General features: G+C 38.3%; 2 protein-coding genes across 2 annotated transcripts; one reads left to right on the top strand and one right to left on the bottom strand.

Annotated features, from left to right (window-relative positions):
- Position 1: 1 nt before the first annotated feature.
- On the bottom strand, positions 2-1,234 carry LOC141801358 (protachykinin). The gene is made up of 5 exons (XM_074684371.1): positions 937-1,234; positions 643-745; positions 524-547; positions 386-442; positions 2-296 (listed from the first exon to the last, which is right to left on the bottom strand). Exons 1-5 carry the CDS (start codon positions 1,033-1,035, stop codon positions 286-288), a joined length of 294 nt encoding a protein of 97 aa, XP_074540472.1. The 5' UTR covers positions 1,036-1,234; the 3' UTR covers positions 2-285.
- A 1,037-nt stretch (positions 1,235-2,271) lies between these two features.
- Positions 2,272-12,798, top strand: LOC141800223 (uncharacterized). The gene is made up of 12 exons (XM_074682640.1): positions 2,272-2,883; positions 4,808-4,950; positions 5,218-5,393; positions 5,649-5,809; positions 6,406-6,546; positions 6,778-6,899; positions 7,128-7,296; positions 7,564-7,709; positions 10,300-10,445; positions 10,534-10,660; positions 10,779-10,912; positions 12,566-12,798. Exons 1-12 carry the CDS (start codon positions 2,444-2,446, stop codon positions 12,689-12,691), a joined length of 2,031 nt encoding a protein of 676 aa, XP_074538741.1. The 5' UTR covers positions 2,272-2,443; the 3' UTR covers positions 12,692-12,798.
- Positions 12,799-13,375: the final 577 nt, after the last annotated feature.

The raw sequence follows: 13,375 nt of genomic DNA, 5'->3' as shown, positions 1-13,375 counted from the left end.
CCAAGGAGTGAGAGGGCTTTATTATGAAAACATTAACATTGTATAACAATTTTTTACAGCATATCATTGATACACTCAAACCAGCCCCAGTCATAAATTCAAAATCCAGCTTTCACTACTCCCAATTAAACGCTAGATGGCGCTGTTTTCCATCATAAAGCATTGGCAACAGTCTTAATCCAAATATAAATTTGTCTCTTTATTGTGGAACAGTGGCAGTTTAACAATGAAAAATTAACTTCACATAAACAAAAAAAGATGGAGATCTTCAGTCTTGTGTGCAGCTTAAAAAGCTCCTGCAGAGATAAAAACCATCTGTTACCAGGCAGATTCAACAAGAAAATTACTTTTCAGGTTATATCATAAAACCCTGGAAGAATCATACCTTGATCCTCAAATCCTCTTTTACCCATCAGACCCACAAAAGTCTGGAATTTGTGCCCTGGGATTGAAAACACGTTGAAATATCTCAGTCCATTTTTGAGATAAGATATTGACAGCAAGTAAAAATATTAATACTTACGTTTACGTGCCGTCTGTGTTCTTGCTTTTGGAAAAAGGAAACAAAATCAGACCTGAGGACTGCTTTCTTCAACATACATAAAGTTTACATTAATGTGAATTGCCATTAAATTCTCCTACCAAATTCTTTCTTCCCAAGGAGTCCGAGATACTGGCGTGGTCCCAGTTTTCTGGCCATTCTTCCTAAGGCATCTTGAATTCCTCCAGAGTTTGACCATTTGTCCTTTAATCAGCCCAAGAAATGGAAAACTGTTTAAATCTGTCTTTCCATGTCAAATTTCAGCTGTATCATTAAAACACTTCATTGAGAAATTGTTGGAACATTAACTGTAACCACCGCGCCAAATATAACTCTTGAAGGAAGAAAAATATCCAGAAACCTTCATTATTTTTCCTCTGTGCTCTGTATCTTACCTCTTCAAAGCCTTCTTTCCAGTCACCAACATCCTTTTCCTGACAGGAGACGCTCGTCAGAACCAGCGCAATTATTAGAACAATCTTAACGAGCTCCATCGCAGCAAAAGGTGCGTAATTTCTCCCTAATAGCTCTGCGTAAAATATATGTATGTGCAGGATAATATATACTTATGTGCAGGTGGTGCACAGCTCACTGCTGTTGAATTATTTTAGAAGTTACTAGAGAACCGAAAGCAGCAACACTATCGATGCCTCATTGCGCCATGGAGGTCCATTTGCGCACAAGTGCTTTTACGCGCTAATGGAGTGGATGATGCCTGTCCTCTCTGGTGAGTCACAGAGCTTCAATGTTGAAATCTGTGGTTGTTATGCATAGTAGACAAAAATAATATTATCTGTAACAGAAAGGAAGAATAATTTTCAGAAATGTCTAAACCAATAACTTTAATTTCAAAATAAGAATAAGAACACTTATTTCCACTCCAATCAGGATTTATTTTGGACACACAAATTTAAGAAAGACCTGTTTTTGTTTCATCTGAAAACAGTAACTTAACTGTTGATGATACAAGTAGGCTACAAGTATTTTGTTCATACTTAAGAGGGTAGATTGGGTTTGCAACAGAGAAAAACAAATAACCACTTACCTTTTTTTTGTACATAATTGCTGTACAGCTCAGAATAATGTTTTACACTGTCCATTATTTCTGTACTTTGTCACTTTTAAGAATATGTTGATCAATTTACATAAACAAAACAAAACAAAGCAAAAATACTGGATGTAATTAGTTTTGCTCATTTGAACACATTGAGTCAAAGTTTATGATTCCTTTTAACGATGAAATTGCCATTTTTTTAAAGTGAACTTTACTTTAATAAATACCTGAATTATTAAAATGATAGTCTTTCATTGACAAAGTAAAATCTCGCGAGAAAATTTCTTCATACTAATTTTGAATTTTGTACCACCACACTATTGTGTCTGCGCAGCTAAAATGTTGAACAAAGCAATCTCTGAAATTTTATATAACAATTTTTGCCATTATTTATTAATTTATTTTCCACATTGTGTCATAAATACAAATTTTGATGCCATAAAAATGAAGTACAAGAACAACGGATGAAACACAATTGAATGAGAACTGTATTACTCAAAAGCTTTAATTGTTCAACTTAGTATTATTATCATTATCAAACCATCATTTAGTTAATCCTTATTTTTTAATAATCCGGACGTCGAAGCAGTCAACCGAAATTCCGGTTTGTTGCCATCAACCGTCATTTTGGCGTTCTGAAGTACCTTGTCCTACAGCGGCTGCCGTAGATATTAGTTTGACCCGCCTACAACTCAAATATCTCACAGGAAGATTAGAGTCTGTCAAACGCCTCTGAATGGGAGTGATATTCAACAGTCTGACCCTTTAAATCAGGATAAAGTCTCAAAAAGAGATGCTCCAAACAGTGCGTTCGTGGTGAGTTCACGACCGCTCATCGCAGGGCGAGTATGACGTTGTTGCGTTCAAAGTTTTCGACGTTTTGGTGCCTTGTTGTTGTGACAGCTCTTGTAACAGGAGGGGAAGGGAAACCGAAACTAACTGGTGATAATGCGGCCTGCGAGTCCCAGGACAACGCAGTTAGCCTGAGGTCCGTGAAATCATCAGCCGCAGGACCGGAGCCAGGAGACCCTGCTGCTGCGTTCACTGTCTGGACTCTGGATGGCGAGTTCTCCTACCAGCCCGGCGCCCAGCAGGGAGCTCTCATCATCCACGCCTTCACCAACAAGTCAGGGTTTCTGGAGTGCATGTGGAGCTCCAACTCGTCCCTGACCAGCTTGGTGCAAGACCTGCCGGAAAGTACCCAGGTCCTGTTTCTGTCCCTGGACGACTCTTCGGTGGATGATGCTCTGTGGATGAGGGAGCAGCTGCACCGGGTCGCCACTCACAGGTGACCCTGAGGAGTAGCTGTTGAGTAGAAGCCCAGTCCTTATATTTAGAAACAAAATATATTAAAAAAAAAAAAAAATAAAATAAAATATATATATATATATATATATATATATATATATATATATATATATATATATATATATATATATATATATATATATAGTTTTAAAAAGTCATAGCCCTGCATTCAAAGTTTGACACTCACATTAAAATCATTCTGCAGAAAAAAACAACACATCCAACTCACAAAACAATCAGTTTTAAGTGATTTTATGCAGCTTAATTAAATGAGACTTGGAGGAAAAAAAGAGGGCGCTTGTTATAAATGAGAATGGGGAATTTTGTTGTACATTACAGATGCTGTTCATGTTCATGCCAAAGATGTAAGTAGCTTTAATTAAAGTTTTTTTTTTAAATATACAGTCCAAGATTGGAAACCACAGCCTCAGGTTTGCGTTTTCATGCTGTGTTTTATTTTATTTCATTTTTTAATAATATTCAATTAATGTTAGATGGATAAAAAGCTGATCAAAATAGAAATATATATATATATATATATATATATATATATATATATATATATATATATATATATATATATATATATATATATATTCCAATGCCACGCCTTTATGATCCGTAAATACCTTGATCACTGTTGTCAGTGATACTTAAACAACAGTTCAGATACACTGTGATAATTTTTACTAGAATTAAAACCATATTTTTTTGTGTTATTCAGATGTATTTGAGAATGTAAAATTATTTAAAAGAATAGCCAGATCTGTAAAAGTGTTGGAAGTTCCTGTATTTATGAATTCTGTTGCATTGTTGCAAATATAGACCATTATTTACTCATTTTATTCATTTATAGCACATATAAGAAATGAAACACCAAATGCACCATGCATAATGATTTAAAACAAAACTGAACAAAACAACAAACAGTAACATCAAGAAATGTGCAGGAGGGACCAATAAAACCCATAGGGGCTTGTCCAGTGGCCCTCGAGACAAAGACATAATACCTATACATTCTCACAAATAAACAAATAAACAGAGGGAAAAAAATCAGTTCAGTGTTGGCAAAAGAGAGATAAGAAGACAAAAAAATGGAAAAGAAGAAAAAAAGATTACGCTGGTAAATTGATTAATTGATCCAATAAAAACTTAGTGGTCATTATGGGACAAGTGCCCAAGCATGGTTAACAACATTGGGGAAAAAAATGATTAGAGATAAATCCTTTTAGGTTGTCAAACATGTGGAAACGTGGCTCACACATTTTCAGTAAAACATCCAACAAAAAAAGTGTTAAAACGAAACTTAAAACATAGAAACATTACATTATAGGTCATTAGAAGTCAGTAAAGGAGAAAATATTAGCATACATTAGTATTTTTTGGAGCATTTGTCTAAAAGCTGCAAAATGTTTGCTGCACCTCACAGACATGACACTATTCGGCTGTGACGCTGAGTTTGAACTAAATACAAGACTCTAAATTTATAATAATTTTTTACTACAATCACAGTTTTTATGAAAGAAGCCATAAAAGATTTTGACCTTGAATAAAAAAATCCTATGTGTTCACACATATTTCAAGAGATGATTTGATATATTTGGACCATTTGTGGTTAATTTTGGTCTTTTTTAGGGATTATAGAGGGAGACAATAGGAGCAGTTGCATCTGCTCGTGCAGCCGTACTTTTCATGAAGTCTTCCTCTTTCAACTGCTGCAGGGCTATGGCAGTGTTTTGTTCCTTTTTTCAGTTTCAGCCACACTTTGCTGCAGCAGTTAGTTTGATATTTCTCAGGGGGAAATGTTTTTTATAGTCTCTGAAAAAAAAAGGGTTAAAACAGTTAAAGCATCAAAATAAAACCCAGCATGCCTCTGATAAGTTGCATGTATCTTCTTTCTCCAGCGGTAAAAAGGAGGTCTTGTCCAGGCTGCACTTCTGTCCTCTTCCCGTCTTCTCTCTGGGAAACTGGTTACCCAGCGTGCTTTACTACTGGGGCTGCTCATCTCGCAGCTGCGTCCTCACCCAGGCTGTTTTCACCTCAGAGAGTAAGTCTGCTGCCTCTTTTTGAAGTTTGAGGTCATTTATTTATTCACGCTGTAAATTACAGCATTACAGGTCAAAGGCCATATCTGGATCTTTGACTGTCGATTCATCATTGAGCACCTTGTTTTTTTGCTCTTTTATTTAAGCTTTTTAAAGTTTCCTTTATCAAGAACTACACTGCTAACTGCTGCTAACGATTGCTTTATTGGTAAATGAAGCTGTCAGTCTTCTATTTTACTTTGTATTTGCTTGTTTTTCTGCACAAACAGGTTGGAAATTGCCGATAATCATCAAGAGACTAGACGCCAGGTATGACTGGCTTATGACACGATGGGGTCCAAAGTCTCATCAGCTGGTTGATGCAGGTGATGGATGTGATCCTTTCCCTTCTGTGGCGGGGGCGGTTGCCTGGGTGTCTGAGGGTAACTGCTCCTTCTTCACCAAGGTCAGAAAATATAATAATAATAATAATAATAATAATAATAATAATAATATTTATAAACATAATAATTATACTGAATAAAATCGTAATAATTATAGAAAATATTAAATAAAAAATAAATAAAAAATAATCATAAAAATAATAAATTGATAAATATATAAATAATCTTAATTTAATATCTGGAACACTGAAGCAGTACCAGCTTTTTCTAACATGCCTGCATTGACATCAGATCCTTGTTGCTGCGTGTCCTTCCAGGTGGAGAATATGGCTAAATCCAACGCCTCCGGTGTCCTTGTCTACGCTTTTCCTGGTAACCCGCTCCAGGACATGAACTGTGACGGAGATGAATGTAACACTACCCTCAGCATCCCCGCCTCCATGGTGCACTTTGAGCCATCGGTCGCTGAGGCGCTTCAGTAGGGATTGAACACTTCCTCAATGTGCTTTGTGACAGCCTTGAAATAGATAAAATAACTGTTTTTAGGGTTTAAAGTGATACTCCTGGATGGAACAAGTTGGGTCCTATCACAAGGTTTGGGGCAGAAATTACCCCTACAGCAGTGATTTTGTGCAGCAGAAGCCCAGAGCGCTCGCACCAAACACCCCCTCCCTGCTCCTCTACTGGTTTCCTCTGCACTCAGACGGGGCCAATGTTTATTTGACCAAAAACACAAATAAACTAACTCCCACCGAAAAAATCTGATATCGATCTGCATTCACGCTTTATTTAGAGAATTTTCAGCGCATTACTTTCACACAAAAACACCGCTAAATAAGGCTCTAGGGGGTGTGTGGTATGTGTGCCCTGGGCTTCTGCTGCACAAAAACACTGCTGTAGGGGTAATTTCTGCCCTAAACCTTGTGATAGGACCCAACTTGTTCCATCCCGGAGTATCACTTTAAGGAAAATGTTTTTCCCTCTTAGATTACGTGTGACATTTTTTCTCTTCCAACAATGTTTCTGAAACAACACTATCATGTTGGGATTCACCTAAATGTTTCTGGTTTGTAGGTCTGAAGAGCCGGTGTATGTGACCTTCCAGATCACTCCATCCCCAAGTTTCTTCTTCAGTATCGACCAGCAGGGGGTTCTGGCTGAGATGGGCTGGTTTCTTTACCCCTCATTCATGTTCTTTAACTGGCAGGCACAGTGGTGAGTACACATGGCATATATTTGTCTTAAGAGCTGCAAAAAGCCGGAACTAGACATCAGAAAAATTATATTGGTATTAGAGGCCCTTGGAGAACTTTTTGAGTGATCATAAAATAGTCTGGCTTTTATGTATTTTCCTGTTAATTTTCCAAAATGTAAAATGAGGTTATCAGCCCCAGATTTGGTAGTTCCTTGATGCTTTTTCTTAGTATCTGTGTCTTTCGTCCTCAGGTTTGATTTCTATGCAGATCTTCTCATCAAGCTTCGAGCTCCTGCAAAGGTTGTTCCTGTTTTTGACAACGTCCAGATGCAGGGGGAGAAAGGAGCAGTGGCGACAGTCGACCTGCCTTCAGGTGATTTCACTTCATTTGAATGAGCAGACAAACAGGTTTGGGTCCTGCTTTGACAATATAATCCATTTAATGAGACGCACCTGTTCAGAAACACCAAAAACAACTAACACTGCTCTGTAAAACACTGTTAGCACAGACAGGAGAGGAGATGTGAGTTAGAGCATCAGTGTGAACTCGGAGGGTGGGGGGCTTTTAACGATCACAACATTCAAACTTGTTCACCTGCAGGATTGTTGGACTACGACCTGCTGGAGCTCGATGCATCCCTGTTGTGTCCCGGTAAGAGAGACTCAACATGCGCTCACTGGGATCACACCGTACAGCTGTTTGTGTGCTGCGATAAAACCGGTCCATACTGCAACACGGAGCTGGGCCGGTGGATCACGGCCTTCAGGAGGTAACTTATCTGACGGTGCAGGTACAAGGTTCAAGGTTCAAGGAGTTTTTATTGTCCCTGTTGGCCAAATCGCTCTACAGTCAGCAGTAACAACAAACACAGTCACAGCAACAATATAAATAAAAAACAGAGTGGTAAGTCACTTATTATGAAGACCTATGGCAGCAGGGACAAAAGATACTTAAGTCTGTTAGTGCTGCATCTTGGCAGGATCTTAATTTTTTGAAAACTGATTTATTTGATAATTGATTGGTTTTGTTTTGGCAGAGGTACAGGTCGCTGGCTGACAGACGTGTCTCCTCTACGCCCCCTGCTGGACAGCAACAGATGCACCCTTACCATGAAGACCGTGCCATGGGCGATGCCGTGGTTCGTGTCTCTCAACCTGAGATTCAGTTTCAGCAACCAGACAGGTGATTACCGATGATTTTTGTAGGTAACTCTTTGGGTTTTAATGCCTTTGATCAAAGAGGAGAGGATGGTGGATAAAGCAAGAAACAGAGTGAGCTTCGGAGTGCTGGATTCCAACCTGGGCTACCCACTTGAAGGCAAACCTCATAGAGCACGACCTAGACCACCAGGCCACCTGCGCTCCTACCTACTCTTAATTTAGTTTAGAGCCAGGGTACTGACAAAATTTAGTCTCCAAGATGTAAGAGCAGCCTGTTGGGGGTCTGGTGTGGGGGAACTTTCATTTATATTCAGACAGATTCAGGTTGATTTATACGATACTTCAATTCTTTTTGGGGGCTTTTAGATCACCCTTGTCTCGGACTCCACCCTTTGATCCTCCATGATCTCCTTTGTCTTTTCTCACGATCCCTAGACTCTTTCTCTCTGAACTACCGCAACACATCCTCACTTCAACTGTGAGCTGCCTGAACTTTTCTGACTTGCAATGTCTCACCATGTCTCATCTCACGTCTTCTTCTCACCTCTATGCTGATCTCTCATCCAAAGAGCACACCGCTCTCACCCACAGTAGTTTACTATAGCCTGGTTTTGATCGGCAAGCTCCGCCAGACCCCGCCTCCCCCACTGAAAAACATAACCGACTTCTATAGATGCAGAAAACAGTTGTAATCGAATTGACGCCTATAGACATCAGTGGCAGCCAATGAGTTAATTAGATAGGAGAGGACAGTGACTAGAGTAGGAAACAGGCTGAGAAGAGGGGAAGAGGCCACAGGTATTACCGGAAGTCACATACACACCAAGCCAGAAAAAGCTGTTTTCAAAGCAGAAATTAACATATTTACAGCCTGGTTCAAAAAACGTCTCCTGTCTGAGTCGCTAATTTTACGACCGGTTCCCACTGTACGGGGGTGAATTTTCTTCTAGCTCCGCTGTTCAGAGGATATTAAGATCACAAGCTCGCCCAATCAGAGGCACAGCTCAGGGCCACATGACCAACAGGTGTCCTATAGCTGTATGCAAAGCCCTTGCCACTTCAAATGTGGCCGCTATAGCTAATCTGCTTCATTTTCCCAAGAAAAAAAAAACAATGTTGGTTTTTAAATGTTGGACAAAGTCAAAAAAATATCCTTAAATGTTTAGACAGATTTAAAAATTCAACAGTAAAAGCATATATGAATCTGGCAGTGTTTATAATATATAGTGACAGTTGGACAGGTTGACAAGAATAAAGATTGAAGAAATGAAGTAAACACCTTACATTCCGCTTCATACTCTCAGATCTTCTGCATTTTTGCATGAATATCACTTCAAAATCACTAGCATGTATTAGCATCGGGGTTTGGTCAAACATTTCCAGCCTTGATGGTTGCACATTAAGATCATAATTTTGTTATTTTAGTGTGTGCAATTGAGATTAGCAGAAATTTAGTAAACATGTAACGCTTCTTCACTAAGCATGAGTTTTAGCTGTGGGTGTAATGACAGAGCTGTCACTTTATTTTGATTCACTCAGATGACGCTCACGCTAGCTCTCAGCTTCACTCTGAGTGTTTGGCGCTGGCTTTATGCCTTCTGGATTTTTCTTTTGTTTTTTTGGATCAGGAGGAATTTGGTGAAAACACACACATGACTAAAGCATGACAAACAGAAAGATAAAAACTGCATCCTAAAACTTGTTTATCTGTGATGGTCGTGCAAGAAAACTTAATCCAGCATCGCGTGTTTAGCAGTTTTTCCTCTTCATGCCAGTTTCCCCTCAGAACAAAAATGTTCTGCAAAGATCTGAGTGTCCCCTCTGTCACATCCAGACAGATGTGACAGATATGATGTCCCCTCAGATCCTTTCCTGTCCATTTTCTTTCACTGGGGGATTTTTCAAATCAGAGAATGGGAATAACCCAGCAGGAAGGAACAGCCTGTCCATGAATAGTGAACAGAAAATTACTGAACTAAAGTCAGACTCCCAGTAGAGAAAGCTTCGTGTTCCTGGAAATATTTTTGACTCAATGTTTGACACAAAGGCTGATGAGACTGTTGGCAGAAGATGTGCCTACGTGTGGTTTAACTGTCATCTTAAAGAGGGGATATCATGTCTTTTTTATTACATTTTAAAAACAAACTTTTTTCAAATAAAATGTTGGATGTAAATTAAAATGATGGAAAACTTCAGATTGTGAGGTATTTTTGTGTTGGAGAAATCCTCACACAAGAATTCAGCGAGATATGAGTAAGATTTGTTCAACTTGTGACATCACAAGTTGAGGAATTTTCTTTAACTAGCACATTTGTTATTTGAGGAACAAAAACTTGAAAAAGCGAAGGAGAGTTCCGGAATGATGGGTTCTGGAGTGCTTTGAAGTTTCTTAAAGAGACAGTAGCTGAAAAAATGAAGAATTTCAGACACTAAAACAAGAAATTCTGAGACAAGTGAGTTGCTTGAGCTGTTTAACATGTAAATCTACCACAAATTTGTCAGAGGGACAATAAAAAGCCTGAAAAATAAACATAATAATAAACATCCCCTCTTTAAATCACTTTTTTTTTATCTTGCATGAGAATAATTTGCTGTTTCCTTTTGCTTCAAAGCTACAGGAAATTTTACACAGAATGATGAAGAAGAGAAGCTCCTCCCCTTCAGACTGATGCCTCTGTACAGCGGGGGAACCTTTGACAAAAACTACAACAAGAGATTCAAGCCAATCAAATTCTCCGTCCCAACTTCAACTAAAAAGGTAACAAACAACTCAATCACTCGTGTCTCTAAAGAGATTTCTGTCCATCTGTCCTGATTCAGCAGCTGTTTGTGTGTTTCAACTCCAGGTTGAGCTGTATGCTGTCATCACAGCACACGGCAGTGATGAAAACAGCTGTGGGGAGTTTTGCGTCACCTCACATCACTTCCTGTTCAACGCGTACTACAACAACACTCTCATATTTGATTCTGCAGGTGAGAAATGGTTTCTGATAAGTCTTGTTAGTAAAGTCACCTTAATCTTGGGCTCACTGTTTTATAAATCAAACATTCTGCTCATTGTTTTGTTTTTCAATCTGTCATGGACCGTCAGGTTCACCTCTGGGCTGTGCCATGCGAGTGAAAGAGGGCGCAGTGCCAAACGAACATGGCACGTGGCTGTACGGACGAGGAGGATGGTGTGATGGACTGCAGGTTGATCCCTGGAGGATCGACATCACTGAGCAGGTACAAACCTTTGATTCTTACAACTTAATAATAAATATTACAGGGGCACCGATCACAATTTTCTGGCCAATCGCCAATCTTTAAAAAGTCTAACCTGCCGATACTGAATTAGGGATTGTTATTTTTATTTTTTATAACTGACAACATATACCTTTATTGTTAAAGTCTTATTTTATTGAAAATAATTGAAAACCAATAAACAACCAATAAAGTGTCCTGAGTTTTAGGTCTCAGAGCAAAAAGCAACAAAGGCTAGTTGACAGACTTTCCTTGAGGTATATAAGATCAGTCTCATATGTAACGATGGGTTGATCACTGATCACAGATCCCCCAAAATTAAGGAAAATCAACACCAATTGATCAGTGCATGTCTAATAAATCTAAATAATATATTTTTAATTTTAGATTACATGCCAAGTGTCATGAAAGGTTTGGTTCCTATTCTTGCCTCCATTTGTGTCACTTTTTAAGCTGTAACAAGCAACTTTTACCAGAACAAAAGCTCCAAAAGCAACCCACTGCCAAATTTCCATCAAACAATTATCAAAGCAGAGAATTCAGCAGATACAAACAGATTTTTGTTTTGGTTTATATTTCCCCAAACAGCCTAAAAAAGCACAAAAATCTGACTCTTAAAGTCAGGAGGGGGCAGAAACATACATTTAGAGCTGGTTGTGTAAATAGCCAATTACCTGTTGAAAGGATTATCTGATCTACTTCATGAAATGTTACATTGTTGTTTCTGGGTCTAAAGACATAAGGATCCATTGAACTTAAAGTAACTTAATTCTCCACACAGACATATTCAGGGTTTTTTCAGGACAAGATAAAGTCCTGTCAGCTCCTCTCTTTCCAGAAGCTTTAGAACAAGCTTGCGCTGAAATGAAAGTCACACTGACGTAAGACATGAGAGTGAAGTGAGCGCCTCAGAAACAAACGGTGCTCAACATTTCTGAAGAGACTCATTAACCAGAAAGACTCTTGATGTAATATTGTCCAACTCCTGACTTCTTCCTCCTACTTTAATTGTCAGCTCAGTCCTAAGATGACTGAAAAAATACACATCTACATGTTACGTCTGATTGGAGCATTTCTGAGATTTACTTTTTACTAAAAAGAGTTGAATTTTTGTCTCAAAGTATTTAAAAAACATCTTTAAAGCTGGTCCAACCATGTAACTGTAAAGGAAAAAAAAGCTTTATTGACCATAAGGGGAAACTTCTGCGATTGAAATTAGAGCTTGGACGATATGCTATGCTCACAATCAGATTCTATAATGAGTTTTGGGGTGCGGATTTGATTTTAGTTGCGGTTCTTGAATATTTACGATTTTTGCGATTTTTAGTTTGCTTTTTTAACACCAGACCATGTGAAAAAAGTTTAATGATGATGATGTCTACAGACAGTATCAGGAGCAATATTTTCCCATAAAATGCACATCACGTGAGTCAGAGAGAAACATTTCGCCCTCTGCTGGAGAAAAGTGGTAACGTTTTTTCCAATACCGTTAATGAGGAAAAACTGAAATAAAAAATTTTGGGGGAAAAAAAATGATTTTTTGACAAAGAATCACAATTTTGATATTGTTGCTAATATTTTTTATCAGTTTTAATAAAGTATTTTGGTTCCTTAGCAATTCTCTGTCTTTTTCAGCTTGATATAAGCGGGTCTGAGTCCAACACTGTGGTCTACTTTGGCTTGTTTAACGGGACTGATCCAAATCCAACCAAAGATCCCGGATACATCATCATGTCCTCATTTCTCGTCTTCTACAAATGATGCCTCGAAAAATTAAAACACCTCTGTGAATGGAAGACGGATACTGAGTGTACAATCAAGCCAAAGATTAAAATGTCTATTTTCCTACTGCTTTCTTCTTCTGCTGTCATTATTCCATTTTCTGACGTGGACAGGAGGTAACAGGAAGTACTGTATACGATGATCCAGCTCCTCACTCAGCACGACCGCTAATTTGCATTTTTCTCAAGATGCTGACCTCAGGAGCCTCACGGCTGAATAGACACTCCATGAGATGAAGATGTCTTGGAAGTGAGCTCTCCTGGCTAATTACATGTAATCATGTCCAACTTGAAACTTTGGGATGAAGAAATTATTTCTGAGTGAGTCGTCTTACAGAAGATCTTCCAGTTAGTTTTTATTTGACAGCACAAAAGTATTTAAATGAAGAACGTATAACTACAACTGTTGTGTTGAATAGTATATATTTCCTCTGCATCTCTTATGACCCACGTTTAATTTCCAGAAACTTTCAAGTCTTAATCGTTCTGTTATGTTTTTTATTTACTGAAAATTCACAGTATTAAAAACCATACACATAAAAAAATGGAGACTTAATGTACAAAAATACATTATAGCATCTTCAAAGTACAAAATGTTACTTTTTCTAAATAAGAGTTAATGGTTATGAAGTTTTTATCATTGTACCAAAGCTGCTCCACAGTG

Source organism: Halichoeres trimaculatus, unplaced genomic scaffold, assembly GCF_033239565.1.
Source record: "Halichoeres trimaculatus isolate MK-OKI-2021-1 unplaced genomic scaffold, fHalTri1.1 fHalTri1_scaffold_12, whole genome shotgun sequence".
In the NCBI taxonomy this organism is placed as follows: Eukaryota; Metazoa; Chordata; class Actinopteri; order Labriformes; family Labridae; genus Halichoeres; species Halichoeres trimaculatus.
The sequence above is the reverse complement of the archived record's forward strand: the minus strand, read 5'-3'. Positions and strand labels throughout refer to the sequence as shown.